This window comes from Myotis myotis, unplaced genomic scaffold, assembly GCF_014108235.1.
Source record: "Myotis myotis isolate mMyoMyo1 unplaced genomic scaffold, mMyoMyo1.p scaffold_m19_p_1, whole genome shotgun sequence".
In the NCBI taxonomy this organism is placed as follows: Eukaryota; Metazoa; Chordata; class Mammalia; order Chiroptera; family Vespertilionidae; genus Myotis; species Myotis myotis.
This window is the reverse complement of record NW_023416313.1, coordinates 204,698,681-204,721,910: the sequence shown is the minus strand read 5'-3', so window position 1 is coordinate 204,721,910 and position 23,230 is coordinate 204,698,681. Positions and strand designations below refer to the sequence as shown.

Sequence of the window (23,230 nt, the reverse complement as noted above, 5' to 3'; positions counted from 1 at the left end):
GGTTCCCCAGCCATGTCTGAGAAAGTCTATGACCAGCTCGATGCCCTACAGACCATTTCAGGTCTCCCTGTAGTCCTTTTTTTTTTTTTGGGGGGGGGGGGAGGTGTTTAGAAAAATTATAATTATGAAATTGTATAACTGGTTGCGTAGTATCTGTTATCCTTGCTAGATTATTTGTAAATTCCATACAGAGATTGGAATTGTCTCAGTCTTATACAAAATTGTACCTATAGTGCATTTTGCACACTTTAAGTATTTAATAAATTTTTTTTGAAATAATCTGACCCATAAATGTCCCATAAATACACTTACTTGTTGGGTCCATCTACCTTGATTTTAGTTGATGTGTAAAAAGTTTAGATGGGAGATTAAAGTTTCCATAGGCTCAGTTCTTTATTTGTTCAGCAGAATCCAACCCCACCCTTAGTGCCCCCTCCCAGCACTGCTTTTCCATCCATTCATTCACACACACAAACTATTTATTAAGCATTCCCTGTGCTCGGTACTAGTGAGGAGGCAGACACCATGTGAACACGTAAGTTATAAACTGTGATAAATGTTAAGGAAAAGAGTACAAGATGCTAAAGATAATGAAATGGAGAACCGATTTAGATGGCAAAGGGAGTGGTCAGGGATGGTCGTTTTGCTGCCTCGCCCACCGCTGCAGAAGGGAAACCTGGCAATGCTGAGGAAGTCATATTTCAGCAGAGTCATGAAGTTATGAGCAGCATGACCCGGGGCAGAGAGGGGCTTATGATGTCCGAGGAGCCTTTAAAGACCAGCAAGGTAAAGGGAAAGTCAAGCAGTGTTTGACAAACTTGTCCATCATACAGCGTCCAGGGCCTTCGGCTGGAGCTGCTGATTCAGTGAGCTCAGATGCAGCCTGAGAACGCGGACTCTTTACAGCTCCCAGGGAAGTCAGGGAAACGCTGGCTAGTGGGTAGAGGAAGGTGGGATGAGTGCCGCTTGGAGAGTCCGGCAGAGGCTCAGGTGCCCAGGTGGTTCCTACACTGCTGGTGGAGACAGGTCCCTTGAGAACACACCCCAATCCTGATGCAAGGATCCCGCTGCCTTACATTCCACCCCACCACCCCCACACCACTAGGCTGTGGTTTGGTCCCCACCCGCTCTCACCCACTTGCCTTTTGAGGATGCCACAGAGCCCAAGAGGAGAGAACCGAGTGCAGGGCTCGTCCCTTTCCCACAAGCTGCGCCCTTGCTTACCTGCATGGGGAATGCCGATGCGTTTTATTTTAGCTCCTTACAGACCCCCCAGAACCACCCAGAGCATCCACAGGCTGGTATTTGCTCTTCCAGGCCCAAGCGAAAAGGGAAATGTTCTGCGGGGCCTACATGAGCTCTTTCTTTTAGAGAAATTAAAAGCCTTTAGGGTCATTCACCTGTGTGAGCAGCAGCTGAGTAAAAAAAAAAAGCCCGGGACTGGTCTCAGTTTCACAGGGACACCCCAAGTGTCAGCTGTAAAAGGGAAGCAAGCCGGCCAACATTTGGGGGTCAGGCGAAGAAATAAAGGCCACACAGGAGATTCGGAGGTTCGACCTAGAGAGTTCAGGGTCCCCAAACTCTCTCATCTTCTCCCTCTGCCCTCTAGAACAGCCATCCTACCCTGCACCCTCACAAGCTTTCTCCTGTTTCTCACACAGTCTCCTGACCCCATGGCCCCTCTGTACCCAGTTCCATCTCCCTCCACCCCCTGCCCTCTGTCAACTCCCATCACAGGCCTCGCGTCACCACTGATTCATGTGAACAACATTTCTAGGGACTCTACTGTCGCTAGCGTAAGTCCCCCTTCCACAGCCACCCAAGAGGAAATTCTGAGTGAACTTTTCCATGAAAACATTGGTACACAAAATGGTTTGGGTCTGTTTTTACTACTCTAGGCACATTATGGGTAAATATGCTTTTGTTGTGATGATGTCATTTCCTTAGGAAAATACATTTCAACTTCTGAACAGCCCATTTGTAAACGAGAACCTGAAATACACTTTGTCTAGACCAGTGGTTCTCAACCTTCCTAACGCCGCGACCCTTTAATACAGTTCCTCATGTTGTGGTGACCCCCAGCCATAAAATTATTTTCGTTGCTACTTCATAACTGTAATTTGGCTACTGTTATGAATCGTAATGTAAATATCTGATATGCAGGATGTATTTTCATTGTTACAAATTGAACATAATTAAAGCATAGTGGTTAATCACAAAAATAATATGTAATTATATATTCAATATGTGTTTCCCGATGGTCTTAGGTGACCCCTGTGAAAGGGTCATTCGACCCCCAAAGGGGTCGCGACCCACAGGTTGAGAACCGCTGGTCTAGAGCCTGCAGTGAATTTGCACTTGCTGATCTGCTCCTGCACCGGCTCTTGTCTGCTCTCCTGGGAACACCTGTGTTTTAGGAGATACACAGAAAGGTGTGTATGCGCTTCCTAAGTTGCCTCTAGGTCAGTTACTGTGTTTTAACATCAGGATAAAAGGGCCTCCCTCATAGGGTTGTTGCAGATTAAATGAGATGGTGGATGAAAAACACATGTTAGCACAGTGTCCGATATTATATTAAGGGCTAAATAAACATAATTTGTAATTCTTAGGAATATCGACAATCTTTGTATTCCCTATAAGTTTACTACCCACAGAAATATTAAATTGGATGACTCACTGACTCCAACTCAGTTTGGACTATTAGTGCTAAACTGTAGAAGAATGACTGCAAGACATTCAAATCTGAACGTTAACAGCAATTTGCTATTAAAATCAAAAGGTAATTAAATGGCAGCCTACAAGACAGAAATCTCAGTCAAAATTATTCTAAAAATCCTCTAGGAAAAAAGGTCTCATTTGAGATTCAGAAACCAGCTTTTAATAAATTTAACACACATTTTTCCTTCCGGTATCAGAATGAATCACTATTTTTTTTTCCAATTGTGCAACAAATGAGGCTTGTAGCAAGGGGTCATGCTGTGTAAAATCCATCTGTGAACAGGAGAATAACACACATACAGAGCCGCTCTTCCTATGAGAGGCTCATGGGAAATGAGACTGATTGGAGGAACAACGCATCTCCTGTCTTCTCCCGAGTGCAACATCAAATGGAATCAGCCCCTTTATTGAAACTGTACTTTCTCTTTCTCTCCGAATAGCTGAATGTGCAAAGTTAAATGTGTGCTTGATGCAGCTCCGTGACCTGCTGTTTTCTGATCACAGTTCGTATGGAATAGGAAGAGGTGGCTAATGTTGGACTCGGAACCACCGGAGTTGTGAAAGCATCAGAGTTTTACAGTGAGAACTACTGAAAAGGTGGGACGAGAAAGGCGCCAGTAACTGTACGTCACACGAAGCCTATCTGCGAGCATGCGGTGTGCCCGTCCGGGCCTGTCAGTGCTCCTCCATTGCTCTTCTTGGAGAAGGTGCAGGTTCTAGCAGATACACAGTGTCCGACGTGGTCCAAGGCGAGCGTTCGAGGCTCAGGACAATCTCAGCGGTGGTCATGGGCTCAGAGAAGGGTCTGGACTGTTTGTTGAGAATTGTCAAAAGCTGCAGAAGGGCAGGCTTCCTGATTAGCGGAGCCACTTAAAAACTGAGGAAAGAAATGTGGCCATGCATGGTAGCAACAAAGAATTAGAGGAATTCCATGAGCAGTGACAGCTCTTCTTCTTGGGACATGTTCAGAGCCAGCACCTGAAGAGCTTCCTTGAGTATTACATGTACACGTCCGAACCCAGACGCCCATTCTCTTGCTCCATTCCTATCTGCCCCTCTGCTCTTCCTTTCTCCCGAGCCTGGCACGGGCACTCCTCCTCCGAGGAAGGCGGAGCAGCCTTCGGGGCCTTTCAAAGACGTTGTCCAATAAAGTATTACACATAATCTCTCGATAAGCCGAACGGTGCCCGCATCTACCATTTTGAAAGATTGTTTTGAGTGCAAGTCTCTACTTAGGGAATACAAGTTGATCAAATGGCTGGCTAGGAATTCCACTGGCATCCAGAGCAGACCACACCGTACAGCAGCCTACATGACGTACCATCACCAGTCTAGGTGGGTTATAATGAGCAAAATCCCATCATCCCTTTTGCTGGTAAGGCTTCTGACAAGCTTTTTTGTGAACCTTTAGCTCCTTTATTTGTGGTTTCCTCTGTTCTTTCTTCCCCCCCATTATTTTGATCAGTGGAAACTTTTCTGAAAGTGATATCCTTTCTTTGAGACCTGTTTTGTTCATTACTTCACAAGGGTGACTGTGGTTTGGTGCTATATTGCTTCTCTCTGGGTTCTTTTCAAGGCTTTCCATGTCTCTGACACAGGAGTTCTAGCTTTCTGTTTCAATGGTTTAGTGAACGTTTATCTTGGATTCATGCCACCACATCAAGGATGACCTTTCTGTAGAAGGAAGGACCCACAAAAGGAAAATACTCAAGGTTTTACAGGAAGAGTAGAGCTAGCCATGCTGACCTCGCCAGGCCTGTGGCAAACAGACATAGTGGCATCTGTGAAGGTCATGAAAAGAACCACCCCATTTTTATGAAATACCTGTGACAACCAACCTCTTCCAATTCCCAAAGGAGAGAAGAAACCTCAAGGCACCAGTTAAAGAACTGAATTCCAAAGAAAGAACACGGACTTTCCTCACGGATGAAGTATTTTACAGCTTTCCTTGCAACACACCCACGCGCACACAGACGTATATGTACCTCCTCCTTTATCTACCAGTCCAGGGATTACATATACAGGGTGTCCCCAAAAATGTATACACACTTTAACAGCTGATAACTCACTTACTTTTCACTTCTTTTCAGGTTTTTAATACTTTCAACAACAACTTAACTGTGTACACTACTTCCCCCATAAATATATTTTTTTAAGTTAATTTCAGAGAGGAAGGGAGAGGGAGAGATAGAAACATCAATGAGAGAGAAACATTGATGGCTGCCTCCTGCACGCCCCCTATTGGGGATTAAGCCTGCATCTGAGCATGTGCCCTGACCGGGAATCTAACCGTGACCTCCTGGTACATAGGTCGATGCTCGACTACTGAGCCACACTGGCTGGGCTCCTTTTCAGGTTTAACTGATTTAAAATAATGGGTGAAGCCAGACTAAGCTTTGAACAACAACAAAAAATTATCCTAAAGTGCCACTAGACTTTTACTTATGGGGAATACATGAAAGACAAAGTTTATGGTGCAGACCAGCAACAGCTGACAAATTGAGGGCACACAAATACCGAACAAAATGATATTTGATGTTTGCAATTTCATTGCTTCACGCTATCACAGTGCCTAGACCAGAATGTTTGAGAAGCATTGACCAAAAAAGTTATTCATTTCTGTAGACCCTTTTTCATATTAAAAATGAACTGTTTGTTAATAAAGACTGACTTTAGAATCATTCAAAGTGAGTACACATTGTTTTGGGATACGCTGTACATTCTACAAATAGAACCTAATATGCTAATCCTTAGCAATAACAATTAGAACATTAATTTCGATGTGGTTCCAAAACCAATTCAAGAAATACTTAGTGAAGTCAACTTTTATGGAGTAGTGATGCATAGGATTCCATCTTATAAATACACTACACTTCACGTAATTGGCATTATTTGTCATTATATTCCTTTTAATTCCTAAAATTACTTACTTACATGGGCCTTTTCTCTTTTTTTTTAATCAATCTTTCCAGAGGTGATCCTCTCTATTGTAATGTTGATTTCATTCATTCCTTCACCACGTATTTAATGAACACCTACTATGTGCCAGACACTGTATGAGGCACTGTTCTCTCATGTACTCCCATGCACGGGCTGTTCTTGGCAATGTCTGTATTTTTATTTCATTTTGGTTAATTTACTGTTGTTCCTTTTATTTAACTTTTCAAGTTAAATGATTAACTCATTTTCAATCCTTCTTGTCTTTTTCATAAACACATTTAAAGTTACAAGTTTACTTCTGAGTGTAGTTTTGGCTATCCCACAAATTTACGTAGTACTTTCGTAGCCGTTCAGTTCTCAATGTTTTATGATTTTCATTATGAGTACCTCTTAAACATGAGTATTATGTTCTCTACTTTTTTAAATTTCCAAACAGCCTTAAAAAAAAAGATTTTTAAATTATTTCTAATTTAAATGCATTTATTGTAGTTAAAAAGTGTGAAATATTTGATACTGAATTTTTAAGTGTGGGGAGCCTTCATTTGTGATATATATAGTATATGCTGAATTTTTGTTAATGCTCCACATATACCTGAAAAAAAAGTATATTCTCCCTTCTGGTTGCAGGAGTCCATGAATAGCTACTAATGTTTTTCAGATTGAGTGATGACTCATAAGGGCATTGTACTAGTAAAATTTAGGGAGCACAATCAGCATTTAAAAAAAACACAGGTAATCCTTGAACTTTCTGCTTCATATACATACAGATATTTTTACTGGGTTGCATGTTAAATGTATTTTTAAAATCACAAGTGGTGGTCAAAAAAGATTCAAAGCCACTTATTAAAGCAAACTCTTACTTCTGCATTTCAAATATTAAAAGTCCTCAGAAATTTGTTTTCGAATTACTAACTCTGATATATTTAAATAAATCTTCCACTATAATGATACTTTGCCAGTTTTTCTTATAATTCTGTCAGCTTCTAATTCATATATTTCGAATTTACAATATTAAGTGCATACAAGTGCTTTTCTTTATTTCTATTAATACTGTTGGCTTAATTCTATTTTTAATCTATTGCTACACTAATTTTCCTTCTAATTATTATTGCATGGTTTATCTTTTTCCAATCCTTTGCCATTCTGTGAGATTCTACTTTAGGTATGTCTCTTTTAAGCAGCCTATAATGGAACATTTTAAAAAACGCAGTTTGATAATGTATTTTTCAATAGACGAGTGTAATCTGTTAAACATGTATTGTGCTCACTCATATATTTGGATTTATTTTTATTATCTTAGTTTTTGTTTTCCATTATCATTCTCCCACCCCCACCTTCCTGCCTTCCTCTGGATTCATAAAATTTTTACATTCCCTCCTCTCCCCCTCTATTGGTTTGAAAGCTACAGAGCTAAATATAACAATTATTTAGTTCTTATTTTCCTAAGAAAGTGTTTCTGTCTTGCCCTTAAACTTGACACAGACCTGTAATACCTTCACTATGACTACTCTTGTCCTTGAACGTGTTTTATTTTTTTTTAAAGCAGACCAACAATTATTTTTATAGTCACTAATGCTCACTGACATTCTATAAAATGGTTGTACTTCACTGTTTCATGTTACCCAGTACTTGTGTTCCCTTTTATCCTACAGTCTTCGCCAATTCTTTCAACTGAAGGCCATGGACTTTAAATTGTTTTTATTTTGCCTTCTCTCTGGAATGACAGTTTAAGCTGTGCATAAAATTCTAGACTGAAAGTTGTCACTTGAACACTTTCGCTCTTGTTTTCTGCTGCCTATTGTTGCTGGAGAGGAGCATGCTGCTATTCCGTGTTCCTATGGAGTTCAAGTGAATTTTCTCTCAGGTATACTAAGACTTCCCTTTGTGTTTAATGTTCTGCAGTTTCACTATGATGTGTCCAGAGGTGCATTTATTTTGGCACATGAAATATATTTTTTAGCCGAGGACTCATCTTTAATTCCAGAAAATTCTCTTAATGTTTTTTGAAGTATTGCTTGTCCACCTGTCGCTCAGGCCTCTCTACTGATACTCCTATCAGAGTCAAATGTCATGTCCCGCAAGACACTCCTATTAGATACATAATCTAACATGTACGACCATTTAAAAATATTAATTTCATCTGTAAGGAATTCATGTTCTAGTTGTTGATTCTGTTGGCAACCTTTCTTAGTATTAGATTATTCATGTGTTTTGGAATTTTGGTTTGTAGGCTCATTTGGAATAGGAATCATTTCCCCTTGCTGCTCTACTTATCTCGTGCAATCTGAAGATTTTATAGTTGCCTCCACCCAGCCCCCCTGGCCCCAGACCAGATTTATGATGGTATTTTGGTGCCTTTGCCTCAGTGATTTTTAGAAGCCCAGGTGAGTTCTGAGACATGGACAGTTACAAGGGCATGCCATTATCTTCCTGACTGTGTAGGCCCACAGTCTCGTCTAGAGGTCCACGCCAGCTTTACCAGTCTCCCACTGGGAGAGCCCACTGCATTCTTAAGCTCAGGTGTTGTGTGTTTTTAGTGTGTGGGGGGATTTTTTTCCTTGGTACTGTTGACATGTTTGGAATGAGCAATTCTTTGTTTGAGGGGAGCTGTCCTGTGCTTTACAGGATGCCAATAGCAACCCCCCCTCCAGCCGCCCTGTTATGAAAAACCAAAATGACTCCAGAGATTGCTAACATCATCTCCAGTTGAAAACCACTGTTTTCTTTTCAGTTAACGAGCCTGGTTTTAGTCTCTCCTCTTGGGTAGGGCACTTTCCGGCCCAATATGCCACAGGAGCTGAACTCCAGGCTGCCACGGCCTACGTCCAAAGCAGAGTTCAGAAAGTTTGCTGCTGCAGCCTCCTTCACTGATTCTTTTATTTCTGTACATTTTGGGGTCAAAGGAGATGTTTCCCTTGTTTTGAAGCTCAGCTCTGTCCTTTTGGTTTTCTTCTTTAAGCTTTTATCTCTCATTGCTATGTGTTTGAAGCAGAGGGAGAATATTAAGTGTGAACTTATGGAGCCAACTTGACTGGAAGTCAGTACGTCCAAATCTAATCTTTTGTTTTGTTTGAAACTAAGCCTTTGCCTTCAATAGTCATCAGTTATTAGTGTTCAGGAAATCAGAATGTGTTTGAATTTCCATAGCCTTGCTAGCTAGAGCCAAATCACACTTACGAATATCTTACTAACAACAAAATGTGACTTATTTTAATAGGGAACAACAGCAGCAGTAGAAATTACAACTACACCAATCAGCATGCATGGACACTTCATATATGCCAGGAAAATACATTATCTCATTTAATCCTAAGAACAACTCCAAGACGTAGGTAATCTCTTACAGATAACGGAACAGAAGCTTAGAGGTATCCCTAAATAATGGTCAATTAAGTGAAGGAACCAGGATTCAAATCTAACCGGAAACCTTGGGCTGCTAGCAGCTGTGCTCTGCCGTCTCTCATACACTCTACACCAGGGGTCCTCAAACTACGGCCCGCGGGCCATATGCAAGTACAAATATTGTATTTGTTCCCGTTTTGTTTTTTTTACTTCAAAATAAGATATGTGCAGTGTGCATAGGAATTTGTTCATAGTTTTTTTTTTTAAACTATAGTCCGGCCCTCCAACGGTCTGAGGGACAGTGAACTGGCCCCCTGTTTAAAAAGTTTGAGAACCCCTGTTCTACATGGTATAAGTGATCAATGGTAATTGCTAGTTAGTGATCTCTGATGCACACACCTTGATGCAAAAAACTGTCACCACCACCAGCACCATTTCCTGAGAACTCATCATGCAAACAAGCTCTCTCAAGAGCTGGGGCCTGAACTTATCTCTTCTTTCTCAAAAACAAACTTCAAGAAAGCAGGGCTCATTTCTGTTTTGTTCACTGGTGTTATCGCCAATATCCAGAGCAATGCACAGCATAATGGACATTTAATATAGATGCGATAAAACAGTGAAGACAAGATATATGTCCCTAAGAGATTTATGGGAAACAGAACACATATAAAGAGAAAAAATAAGCAATAAACTAAAACCTGATCTTGAATAAGAGGCAGGACTTAGATTTAAGAGGCTACGAGCATTCTGTAGAGGGGATGGACATGAGCATGTGGGAACAATAGTGGAGCAGGCTGTGCAAGGGGGTAGTGTAACATAGGAAAGCCAGAGACACGATAGAGGACACACTGCAGAAGGCTTTGATGTCAGAGCAGGGGCCCAACCTGATCTTGCAGGCACTTGAAAGCCTCCAAAGATTTCAGAAAAAAGGTTCAAAAAACTATTTGAGAAGATATATATTTTGTATCCCCATCTAAGGATATATTTATTAATTTTAGAAAGGTGGGGGGAGAGAGAGAAAAAGACACACACACACACACACACACACACACACACACACGATGTGAGAGAAAAACATTGACCGGTTGCCTCTTGTACTCGCCCTGACCAGGGATCAAACCTGTAACTTTTTTTTTGGTGTATGGGATGATGCTCCAATCCACTGAACAACGAGGCCAGGGCTGGAAGTATTTTAAAATTGCTTCCTAGGCTTGCTTGTGTACCCTATTTCTTTTTATTTTACAATATATATGTTTTATTGATTTCAGAGAGGAAGGGAGAGGTAAAGAAATAGAAACATCAACGATGAGGGAGAATCATTAACTGGCTGCCTCCTGCACGCCCACTACTGGGGATGGAGCCTGCAACCTGGCATGTGCCCTGACCGGGAATTGAACATGACCTCCTGGTTGATGCTCAAGCATTGAGCCATGACGGTGGAGCTACACTATTTCTTTAAGAACCAATTTGAATATTTTAAAAACTTTTGCCTTGTTCTACTTGGTTTTCTTTTTATTTAACTGGTAGTTGTTGTTTTCAAAATGACACCTTTCATCGTTTTTAAAATTTAGTAGCATACAGTTGTGCAGTGTCCTTGTAATTTTTCCATCTCCCCTATGTCTACTTTTGAAACCTCTTATTTTAATTCTCTTGTTTTTCTGGCAGAGCTATGTTTATTTTCTCCTTCCCTGGCCGCAAACTAAACACGTAGTGTTTCGAACTTAGCTACTTTTATTGCTTACTTTTCACTTTATATTGTTTTTCTTCTTGATTTCCTTTGATCTGTTTTTCTTAGCCTTTTCTTATTGACCCTTTTCTATGTTCAAGAGATGAGAGCTTAGTTCAGGTATGACTCATAGTTTATGTGCATCTTCACCAGCTCAGTGTCTGGCCTGGCTGTGGTAGACACTGCTAATCTATCAGAGCGCTCTGCGTTGCAACGCTGGAGCGGCCCTCGGAATTATCTTCCACCTGACACTCTGGGAAAGCACAGGGGCCAGTGGATCAGTTGAAGCCAATCTGCCATTTGTATCTTGGTTAATTTTTTTTTCAATATTTCTGTTTTAACAACAAAAGTAAGATTATGAATTTTCCTTTTAGTATATAGTTAACTACACTTCAAATATAAGTTTTGATATGTACAATTCAGCCCTAGCTGGTTTGGTTCAGTGGATAGAGCTCTGGCCTGCAGACTGAAGGGTCCCGGGTTTGATTCTGGTCAAAGGCACATACCTCAGTTGTAGGCTCAATTCCCAGCCCTGGTTGGGGCACGTGTAGGAGGCAACCAATCAATGTATCTCTCTCACAGCAATGTCTCTCCCCTCCCTTCCACTCTCTCTCTCTCTCTCTCTCTAAAAAAACACACAAAACAATATTAACAACAGCAACAAATTAAAAAAACACACAGATTTTAAGTTAAGTTCTACATATATGAACCACCAAAGGAAGACCCATCATTCTATGGCTCTCCTGCACTTCTTCTCCCCACTGGATCATACACATCCCAATGTAACTTTTGGTTATAGTACCCAGTTCTCTGAATGATGTCATTGTCTATGTCCAAAATAAGCCTTGAGATCTCCAAATGCCACCACGATCAAGGTCCAAATGCAGATGACTGGCAGAGGAAAGAGAGTCCAAGTGGCAGACTCCTTGACTGGCCCTCACCACCTCTTGCTACCTCCAGGCTCCAACCCTTAGAGTGAGAGGGTACTCCAGGTCTCCCACTGATTTCCAAGACTGCATTCTCACAGGAAGGCAGCCGATAAAACCCGCCATGTCGTTCTTCAATCTAATCCTTCCACATCTAACAGGAATCACCCAAAAACCTCAGCATAAGTGAGATACCAATTCTTCCTCCTGTTGAGTATTTTACTGGTCATTTAAGTGGGAAAACTGGTGTGAAAGGGGAGGAGTGTAAGTTCTTAAGTACTTACATTGCACTTTCTCAAAGGCAGTATAGTATTGTGGATGATTGACCTGCCATTTGCTGTATAAAGTGAATTTGAATAGATTGGCGGGGCCTTTGAAATCAGTAGTCTCCTGGGAAGAGTCTGGGGTTAACACAGATATGGATTTCAATTCTGGCTCTGCCGCAGACCACCTGTGTCCCCTGCTATACTCACAGCCTCATACTGTGCCTCTATTCCTTTATATTCCAGCACTAAAAGTCAATGATTATTGTGATAGCATGATTTATGATAATAAATATACATCCGGTTTCTGGCTTATAGCTTCCCAAAACCTTGGAATTCCCTAAGTGCTGAGAGTGATAAAGGTGTCTTCTGCTACGTTAATGAGGGAGCTTTTGGAAGCACCTAAAAATGGGGGCTGGTTTTCAGGAGAATCAACCATGTGATTAGAAGGTTGGAACTTCCAGTTGAATCAATCACCAATTGGCCAATGATTAATCAATCATGCCTATGTAATTAAAGCCTCCATAAAAACACAACAGGATGAGGTTTGGAGAGCTCCCGGGTTGGTGATGCGGGAAGACACATGGCAGCTCTGCACCCCTTGTCCTATGCATACCCTCCATCTGGCTTTCCTGAATCACACCCTTTATCATAAACTGGTCATCTGGTAAGTAACCTGTTTCTCTGAGTTCTGTGAGTCATTTTAGCAAATTAATCGGAACCCATGCAGCAGGTTTTGGGAACCTCAGATTCCTAGCCAGGAGGTCAGAAGTACAGGTAGCACCCGGACTTGCACTGACATCCTGAGTTGGAAGGGTCGCTGGAATGGCCGATCACAGCCCTAACCTAGAGCTGCTTGGTCAGAAGCACAGGTTGAAAGTCTGGGTTTGTGGCTGGCATCTGAAGTGTGTGTATGTGTGTGCACACTGTGCACAGTCGTATAGGACTGATTCCAAACGAATGGAATCAGGGTGACCTCAGTGGAATCTGCTCGAGTGAGGGTTTCTCAAACCTGTGCAAAGTAATTGTGGAATCTGCTTTGAACTCGAGCCCTGACCAGATAGCACAAAGTTCAGCCTGTGGAATCTGCTGCGATCTCCAGGCAGGTAGAGCTAGAATTGAGTTGGATTCCTGGACACCCTGTTGGTACCTGAGAACTGCTTGTAGATGTGAGGGGAAACCCTCCCCTTTCCTCTGCCCACGTTGGAATTGGCTCCAGGAACCCTTTTTAGTTATATTTTTTGGAAATGTATAATTTAGACAATCCTATATTTAAGGATGGATATGCCACAGATTCAATCGTATTTCTTGAAATTACAAATAATGAAAGGCTGAAAGACTGACAGAAGATGGTTAACCTACAATATGACATCTACGCTCACATCAAGTACCTACTCCTGGACCGTTTCAACTCCTGATCACTTTGCCTCATTCTAAACCAATCCTAAGTTAAAAAGAAATTGCTTTAAAAAAGCCCTAGCCAGTTTGGCTCAGTGGATGGAGCATCGGCCTGTGGACTGAAAGGTCCCAGGTTCGATTCCGGTCAAGGGCATGTACCTTGGTTTCGGGCACATCCCCAGTAGGAGGTGTGCAGGAGGCAGCTGATCGATGTTTCTCTCTCATCGATGTTTCTAACTCTCTATCCCTCTCCCTTCCTCTCTGTAAAAAATCAATAAAATATGTTAAAAAAAGAAAAAACACCTGATCTTTATTTTTACAGTTTTCTGATGTCACCATTCAGGTCAGATGAACTGGTGCTTGGTTTTAGCAACTGGCTGAGTTCCCGACCACTTTTCTCCGGCCTAATGCCTAGCCGCTTTTAACAAACACCCCTGTCCTGGGTGCTGACCAGGAGCAGCAGTTACCTTCGATTTCCACTGAGGAAGAATATCCTAAAACCTGGGTAAGGAAAGTGAGTCCCAGCTGACGGAAGAAAAGCAGTTTAGTTAAGTCCGGTACCGCAGCTTTGACCCCGCCCTTTCCAGTTCATCTCTAGTCTGCAAGTTTTGCCCAGGTCCCTGGCAACCTTGAACCTCCTCAGGTTTCTTTCTCCCCATTTCCTGGAGAGTGTAACTGGCCATGAAGAAGGGCCCTTACAAGGAAGAGACAGTCCGTGTGCATGTGCTTGTTCACCGGCTGTCACACTTCCTGGTTCAGCTGACTGCCTGGACGAAATACCACAGACAGCTCTGAAAGGAGGATCTGAAGCGGGTGCTAAATTATGAAGTGTTGCAAACCTAGAGAGGAAAATCAAGGAAGGCTATTGGCACTATAGAAAAGGTTAAAAAATCGAAATCATTCTCTTCACAGAACTGGCGAGTAAGATTTAGCTAAAGGAAATATAAGACTATGACTTTGGGAACGCTAACAAAGAACTGTTGGGCCAAAAAGGGATGATGAAAATGGCTGTAAAGCACCAGGATTAAAAAGCAAATGTGCTCATAAAAAGGCTTTCAACGGAATAGACAAAAAACAAGCTATTTTGGGTAATTATTCAGTGGGGACAGTGGTTTTGTTTTACAGATGGGAAACTGAAACCTTTAGAGGGAAAGTGACCTGAATATTATCATAAAGAAACAGGATTCTACTGTTCGGACTCTCAACTCCCTTTGCACCCAAATCCAACGACATTCCATCTTTTATGTCCCATTGTTCTCTAAAATCAACCCTCTCGGATGTGGAAACTTTGATGCTCTTGGAAATGGCTTCTATATTTGTCTAATGCCAACTTCTGTGCTAGAGAATGTTGAAGTTCAACCCCCAAACAGGACTTGGCATGGTCTAAAGCTCATTACAACTTCTCATTAGTTGTGTCTCTTGGGGCAACTATGGCATTCCTGAGTGTGACTCAGTATCACCAGTCACAATGGAGGGTTCCTGATTAACCTGAACTGAGCCAGAGTAAAGGTTGCAAAAAGCTCTAAGCACATGAAGTAACACAGTTTGTATGAAGAAAGTCAAACAATTATGCAAAAATTTCCTGAAATGCCATCTTAGTATTAACCATAATGCCTAACACTTATTTTACATATATTACACACCAGGCACTGTATTTGTGCTTGGCATTCATTAATTCATTTATTTCTGTCAATGACCCTATGAGGCAGGTACTATTATTATCCCTATTTTAAAACAGGGAACTGAGTCACAGAGACGTTAAGTAACTTGCTATGCTGGCAAGAAACATGAATTACTTTAGAATAATAGGACTATATCAACTGATACTGAGAATCCTGATTTCAGAAGCCTTGGAAGAGCTCTGTAGGTTAAAAATAATTTCATCAACCCAAATAAAGTATGGATTAGTTCACAATAATGTACCAATGACAGTTTCTTAGTATGGAACATTCTTTAAATGTGCCATGGCGATATAAGATATTAAAGGTAGGGAAAACTGGGAGTACTAATCTTTATGAGTTCTGTCTTTACAACTTTTCTGTACATCTAAAATTATCCTATATAATAAAAGCCTAATATGCAAATTGTCCCCTCGACCGGGAGTTCAACTGGGAGTTTGACCAGCGCGTGGGGCCGGCTGGAGGCCGGGCCGGCGGTGATGGCAGGCAACCAGGGGGAAGGGAGGCTCCAGTCAGCAGCCGGCAGCCACTAGGGACCCTCCCGTGCATGAATTTCGTGCACTGGGCCTCTAGTCCTAAAATAAAAAGGTTCTTTAAAAAAACACTTTATTTGGATACTTCACAGAGGGAGCTTTCGTTGAGTCAGTGCAAATAAAAACAATGCTTTTCTTTCAGAAGAGCATCAAAAACTGTGGGGCACGAGCCCTGACCAGATAGCAAAGTTGGTTAGAGCATCATCTTGATATGCCAAGGTTGTGGGTTCAACCCCTGGTCAGGGCACATACAAGAATCAACCAATGAATGCATAAATAAGTGGGACAACAAATCGATGTTTCTCTCTCTCTCTCTCATCAATAAATAAAATTTTTTTTTTTTTTAAAAAAAGAAATCTGCGGGGCTCTCACAACACTGCACATTTCACTAGTAGTGAGAGAATGTTCAGGTCCCGTTTAGTGCTAATTTATTTAGCTGCAGAGACTTGTGCTGGAGTTTTAAAGGCAAATTGGAAACTATTTCCTGGAACAACGCCTCACAGCATGCCTTTTGATTCTTGGATTATATTTCTTGAATTCTGAAGAAATCTGCTTTTTTCCCCCCTTCTGTGCATTTTTGGTGCTGAGCTGTTTCCGGTTTTCCCACACTCCTGCCTGTCAGAGAGAAGAAACCACAAAAATGCAGCAAAGCAAAGTTTGTCCATAGAGTTGCAATTCCACTTCTGAAGGCTGGAGAGCTCTCCTGCCAGCAGTGGGTTCAGGGCAGTGAGCGGCGCCTTCAGATGGCCAGCCCACCGCCTGCTGCCCAAGCCTACCCTCCACCAGCAGACCAGCTAGCCACATGGGCCATTGGGCCATCTCAGGATACTGGCAACAACCAGAGAATCCACAGACAGAAAGCGCACCGGCAAATGCAACGTTCATTTGCGACTCACTCATTTTCCTGCCTAACTGGGATTCTCAAACCTGTGCAAAGAGTGTGATTTAGAAAGCTTGTGCCAGGTCCATGTACTTCGCAAGTATTAACTCTACTAATATTTATCAACTGAAGCGGATATTTTTTTCACCCCCACTTCACAAATGAGGAAACTGAGGCCAGAGATGGAGTAACTTGTAACTCGCTGGAGGTCTCAAGTCAGTAAAGTACGGAGTTGGAATGTGAATACAGGCAGTGTGGCCCTGAGGCTGCCCCCTTACAGTCTGACTCTCCTCTCTCGAAGGGGAGAGGACATACGGCTTCCTTCCTCTTGTGCTACTGGCTTTCAACCAGGAATGGCAGCCTTCCTACTGCCCTTCTCTACTGCTCCAGAGGGTTCTGTAAATTCATGACAATACCAGTAATTCCTAGAACAGTGCTTGGCACTTCGTAGGCACTGAATATATATCTGTTGGATAAATGAATAATGGCAGCAATATAATTAAACCAGCCAGAAGGGATTGTTTTCCATTCAAATTCAGAATTTGATTCACCGGGCAAGCGGGTGGGTGGGGGAACTGTAACCATTTTTGCCATATCCTCAGATTCTTTCTTACTGAATCTGGTTTTATAAAGGACAAACGAATGAGGAGCTGTAATGAGAACAAGAGAAATACACGAAGCTCCTCCAGGTGTTTATACGTTAGGAATGCCTGCCTCTTCCACACACCTCTGAAAAGTGTCCTGATTTTAAATGGAGAAGGGCTGTTAGAACCAACACCCTTTACCAGTCTATTTCTGGTTCACTAGCAGGAGGTAGAATGAAGGATGTGACCTACAAACATTTGACTCAGGAGTGGAAATGCGTTTTTGAGGTAAAATAGGTGGACTACAAACGGCATTGAAGGGAACCAACGTTTTGCCACCCCGAAGCTGTTTTTTTGGGTTATTGATTCTAAGCTCTTAAGAAACAAGACTCAGGGAGCCTCTGACCCTCTCCACTTTCCTGCCCAAGAGATTCAGACAGAGAAACCTGCTTCGGAAGGAAGCCTTGGCTTAGTGCCCTTATGGGTCTTTACCCGCAGGAAGACTCCAAGCGTGTTCGGTGGTTACCAGCTGTGCCCACTGTTTTTGAGTTGCCTGGCAAGAATTTTCCTGCCATGTTCCCCTTTCCCTCAACTATCTATATAGCACCTATTCTCACTTCTGAAACCTAAGACCCCATCCCCCGTTCTCCTTTGTCAAAAATGTCTTATACACTCAATGTTCCTCACTGTCTTTGGAATTTTCATGCTTATGTGAATTCCCCATGTGCATGTATTAAAACTCCGATTTTCTCATGTTAATCTGTCTCCATTAATTTGATTATTAGCATATCCAGAAGAACTTAGAAGGCAGGAGGAAAAGTATAAAGTATAAAGTGTATATATATATATATATTTACTGATTGGAGAGAGGGAGGGAGGGAGAGAGAGAGAGAGAGAGAGGGAGAGAGAGAGAAACATCAATGTGAGAAACACTGACTGGTTGCCTCTGCACGCACCCTGAGGATTGAACCCTCAACCTGGGTATGTGTCCTGACCAGGAATCAAACCCGCTATCTCTTAGTGTATGGGACGATTCTCCAACCAAGTGAGTCATGGCCAGGGTAGTATTAATATTATTTTATACCCCACAGTATCAAAAACGTTGCCACACAGAGCCTGCTGACGAATGTCAGTGATGATCTTCATAATAAAAGCCCACTCCTATGTCTTCCTATTCAAGTGCCTAAAACTGAACAAACAAACAAACAAGGTAAGGGGCAGGGTATTGGATTTTATATGAAACTCTGCAGCTCTGACTCGGTAGAATGACCGAGAGAAGAATGCCTCCAGGAGGAATTTTGCATTTCCTTTCTCCAAGGCCCCAGTTCAGCATTGTTACCTGGTGCACTGTCTGACTGTAGCTCCTGCCAGGAGCTGGAAGAGTTGCTTAGCAATGACCCTGAACCCCAGTGGTGGTGGCAGCTCTCATCACAATCCCTGGGAACCTAAAAGAGCAGTGCCTGCCCCTCCCACAGGGTAAGCAAGAGCCCAAATGTAGGTACGTTTCAATAGCTCCCCAGGCAATTCCAATTTGTAGCCACAGCTGAGAACCAGAGCCAGCCTTTATCACCCACCAGGTGTTCTTGTTTTCAGCAAGTCAGTACAAACTGCCTTGAAGAGTCCATAGTAAAGAGGACTATTAGCACAGAGCTGATATAACACAGAAGATTATTGCAAACTTACTTGGAAGCCCTCTGAGATGCTGCCTTTCTGAGGACTTGTTTGTGATTGGATGGGGGTTTGGGGACCAGGGAGGAGGAAGAGCTGGGAGGTGGCACCACTTTCTGTGGCAGAGTGGCTGGCTTCTGGCCACCCGCTGTGGCACTGGAAATTCTGCAAGCTGCACCATTACTCATTGTCCATAAATTGGAGCTAGGTAGTGTCTGGCTGCCAAAGATTGCCTATCAGAAAAAGGAAAAAAAAAAAAAAAAAGATCAGTGGTGATGCCCTTTATAATTCATTTACAATAGTAATTGGACAAGTGGTTTGTAATCCTTTAGTGCAGTGGTTCTCAACCTTCCTAATGCCGCGACCCTTTAATAGAGTTCCTCATGTTGTGGTGACCCCCAGTTTCATTGTTACAAATTGAACATAATTAAAGCATAGTGATTGATCACAAAACCACTATGTAATTATACATATGTTTTCCGATGGTCTTAGGTGACCCCTGTGAAAGGGTCGTTCGACCCCCAAAGGGGTCGCGACCCACAGGTTGAGAACCGCTGCTTTAGTGGGCCAAAAGGAAAAGGGAAATTGTTAAACTAAAGTAAATTTTTAGGAAAAACTTTCTAATAAGGCCAGTGCAGGTCTAGATTCAGAGAAGGGAAACGTCCTGAAGCAGAGTCGAGGTGCTCTGTTGGAAGTGCTCTCAGCAAGGACTCGGGCATCCGGGTGCTACGCATTGGTCCATATGAGTGAATCAGAAAAGCATTTGGACTCCCAGTCTGAGTTTCCTTCATTGTTAAATTCATCACATATTTAACAAATGTCTCCTACTGGATGTCAAGTAGTAGAAGAACAAAAGGAACTGGAAGCCTGACTCAGTCTGAGCCCACTCCCGAGCACTGCACCCCTCCAAAAGGCTTGCACATCCGAGGAAAGGGAAGAAGTCGATGTGGCGAAGGCAGAGTGAGCAAACAGAGTGGAGAGAGGAGGCTGGGACAGAAACCAAGAGCCAGACCGTGCCTGGCCTGGGGGCTATTTGTAGGATTCTGGCCTAGTAACACCTTGTTGGCCTAACGATGGCCACAGATGGACATTTGAAAGCACTTTCAAAGTAAAATTACTACACAAATACAAGATCAACACAAGGGTATTTTTGCTCAGAGGGTAAGCCTAGAAATAAACGAAGACCTAAAAATCATGATCTAAACATTACACACACCAACACCTATCTGTAGTTAGAATGTAAACGTACGCCTCCTCAAGTAGACCTTTTAAAAATTCTTACAACTTACTGACCTCATTAGAAATAGATTGTTTTGTATCACAAATTTTGTTACTGGTTCTTCAATACTATTAACACCGCTTTCAATATGCATGCATTATAAAAGCTTTAAATGTGAAATAATATTAACAGAGAAATACTATAATGGACAAAACACATAGGACTTTGTATTAAACGATGTTTGGCAACTGATTCCATCTGTAGATACCACATATGAAGCGACATAAGGAAAATGTCATTTCCTGTGGCAAGGTCCAAAGGAATGAGATTAGATGTTCTTAGGAAACAGTTGCCTTCTAGATAGACGTCACTAGCATTATTTTCGTCCTTTATAAATTTTATTTTTTAAGATAAAAAAGATGAACTGAGTAGCTTTAGTAAAATGTTATCCGGCCCTTCTCTATTCATGCCTGGGAATGAACCACTTTAGGGAAATGTGTCCAAAGGTCCTGGAAGGACCAGACAGGCGGGGATCAAGGGTTCTTGCATGGCCTGACGAAGAACAAAGCAACTGCAGAGGCAGAGGACTGCTGTATTTCAAAGACCAATCTGAGATGTTCCGTCTCTGCAAACCCAAGGGGAAACGAAGCGCTGTTCACTCACCTCCGCCCCTGACCCAAACAAGGGGAACAAAGAGAGTTCTGAGTCCATGGGAAGCCAGAGGGAGCTCTGCGGGGGCGGCAGGTCCCCGAGGGCCCAGAGGGCCCAGGAGCCCTGCCACTGCTTCAGGGGACAAGGAACCAGAGGTGCAACAAGAGGCCAGGCCCCCCCAGGAGCCCTGCCACTGCTTCAGGGGACAAGGAACCAGAGGTGCAACAAGAGGCCAGGCCCCCGGCACTGGCTCCACCACAAACCCGTTCCCCTCCACCAGGTTTCCATGTCTGAGGGCCTGAAATTCTGGGGGAGAGGCTCAATTGAAAGAGAGGAGGGAGGCAGGAATGGGCCACCCTAGGCTTCTATTTTCACTACTACATCCCAATAAGTGAGCTTAGATGTGAAGAGTGCTTGCCAGGGGCTTGATTCAGTATGAGGGCTGAAGAACATTTATTCACTGTGGTGACAACCATATTTTCCAGTTCATCGAGGTGTTTGTTTTTAATATACTGTTGGATATGCAAAAAAAAAAAAAAAAAAATCCTGCTGGATATGCATAACCCACGGACGCAGACAATAGGTGAAGGCCTGGGGTGGTTGCAGGCTAGAAGAGGTCAGTGAGAGGGGAAAAAAGGGGACGTATATAATACTTTCAACAATAAAAATGTATTTAAAAAATAGAACAAAATATTCAAACAAAAAAAATCTTGCTGGGCCTTCTAAACACAAAGACTACGATCAAAACAATGAGTATAGTAAACATCTCTGTGTAAAAAAGGTACATATATAACAACATATACACAAACACACACTGTGCACAATCCTGAAAGATTTACCAAAAAAACCTGGCAACTTCCATGGAGAACTGGTTACCTAGGGGTCAATGTGGGAGGGAAACGAATTTTTTACTATATATCATATTTATCTTTTTGAATTCTGTACCATCTATATGTAGTTATTATGAAAAAATAAATGATACAAAAAGTCAAAAGGAAGTCGAGTTCTAGTAACCTTTAAGCAGGTAACAAATTAACTCTGAGTACAAGTAGAAGTACCCGAATAAAGCCCAAGTTTCACCCGGCTGGTAGAGGACTGGCCATTACACTAGGCTGAAGGAGGAACGGGCTGTTCCACATTTATGGCTACAAAACCAGATTAGGTCATTGTGAGAGGCAGAGACCCAGGCCAGGGGAAAGAGCATGGCTGCCAAGGCTCAGATGGAGGCGCTGCCACTTAGAAACTGGTGACCTTTTCAAGTTACTCAGCCTCTCCCGGGCTTCACCTTCCTGATAAGCAATTGTAATTACTTCGTTGGATTGCTGGGGATTAAATAAAGATCACACAAGGAAATCTAGCTCAGGCATTCAATAACGATATCTTGAAATAAAACTGAAGTACCAGATACACACAGCAGACACTCAACCAATGTTCCCTTCCTTCTCAAACCTCAACATCCACGAAGAACAGAATGACATGCACGTCTGCCTCCAGCTGCGATGACCTGTGACCGGTAGCTGGTTATGTGTTTTTCTAGTCTTACGGTGATGCTCACTAGCTGTGAGACAAACTAGTGAAAATGAAAACATATGTTTAGGTTCCCTAGATCGCATTTGCTCAGTTCTCTTTGGCAGAAACACTCTTCTCCTTTTCTGAATGCTTATAAAAAATTATTTGTATGTCTTATCGCATTTAGCACATTCTACCTTGTGTTGCAGCCACTTATGTATTTTTTCTTTCTGTCTGGACAATACACATTGGAAATGGCTGGATTTATAACTGATTAATTTTTGTTTCACCCATGGTGCCTGGAATGACTTGTTGCATAGAAGGTGTTTAAGAAACATTTACTCCGTAAATGAAAAAAACAAAACAAAACCAACACAACCCTTACATTGTAACACTTATTTATTTCTTTTAGCAACCATAAATTCCTATATAAGAGAATAGGAAAGTATGTGTTTACATAGAAATGTAATCTTATAATAGGACATTCTCTGGACTCTGAATAGTGCCTAGTACAGTGGTTCTCAACCTTCTGGCCCTTTCAATACAGTTCCTCATGTGACCCAACCATAAAATTATTTTCATTGCTACTTCATAACTGTAATGTTGCTACTGTTATGAATCGTAATGTAAATATCTGATATGCAGGATGGTCTTAGGTGACCCCTGTGAAAGGGTCGTTCGACCGCCAAAGGGGTTGAGAACTGCTGGCCTAGTGTGTTATTTGTATTCAAGTCACACCCAGACCAACATGTAAGTAAGCCCTTCTGCAGATCCCAAACAGAAGTAAATTCACCTTCCCAGATGCAAACTTTGTGGCAGGACCTCCGACATTGATGTCCTGTAGTAATAAGATCTGTCTTTACAGAAACAACAACATAAAATAAGTTAGGTGAACTTACTGCCTCTTGCCTGGGTATCACTTCTTCCTTTCTCTCTAATACCACTGCCCTGATTTTATTTGGGTAATGTGTGTTTAGCTAAAAAATTATGTTCCCCAATTCCTCCTGTACCTAGAAAAAACAATTCTGAAATGTAAACAGTTCCAGGTGCAGTTTTGGAGAAGGCTTTAAGGGAGGGAGACTGGGCTGGTACACACATTTTGCCCTTTACTATTCTTACCCAGATGTGATATCTGGCCGATGTGATATCTAGCCAGAGGTGGGCAGGCTTCAGGGAAAAGTTGCCTGCTAAGGA

The 23,230-nt window shown here is 42.3% G+C and overlaps 1 protein-coding gene across 12 annotated transcripts in view; it reads right to left on the bottom strand.

The window, feature by feature from the left end:
- Nucleotides 1-23,230, bottom strand: part of TTLL5 (tubulin tyrosine ligase like 5) — a 268,899-nt gene that overhangs the window by 42,425 nt on the left and 203,244 nt on the right. For 10 of the 12 annotated variants that reach the window (XM_036313636.1, XM_036313719.1, XM_036313619.1 and 7 more), the window contains one exon: nucleotides 18,673-18,890. The exons of the other annotated variants lie outside the window; for them this stretch is intronic. In XM_036313636.1, the coding sequence (XP_036169529.1) occupies nucleotides 18,673-18,890 (218 nt within the window). The remainder of the gene's footprint in view (nucleotides 1-18,672; nucleotides 18,891-23,230) is intronic. 12 annotated transcript variants of the gene reach the window in all.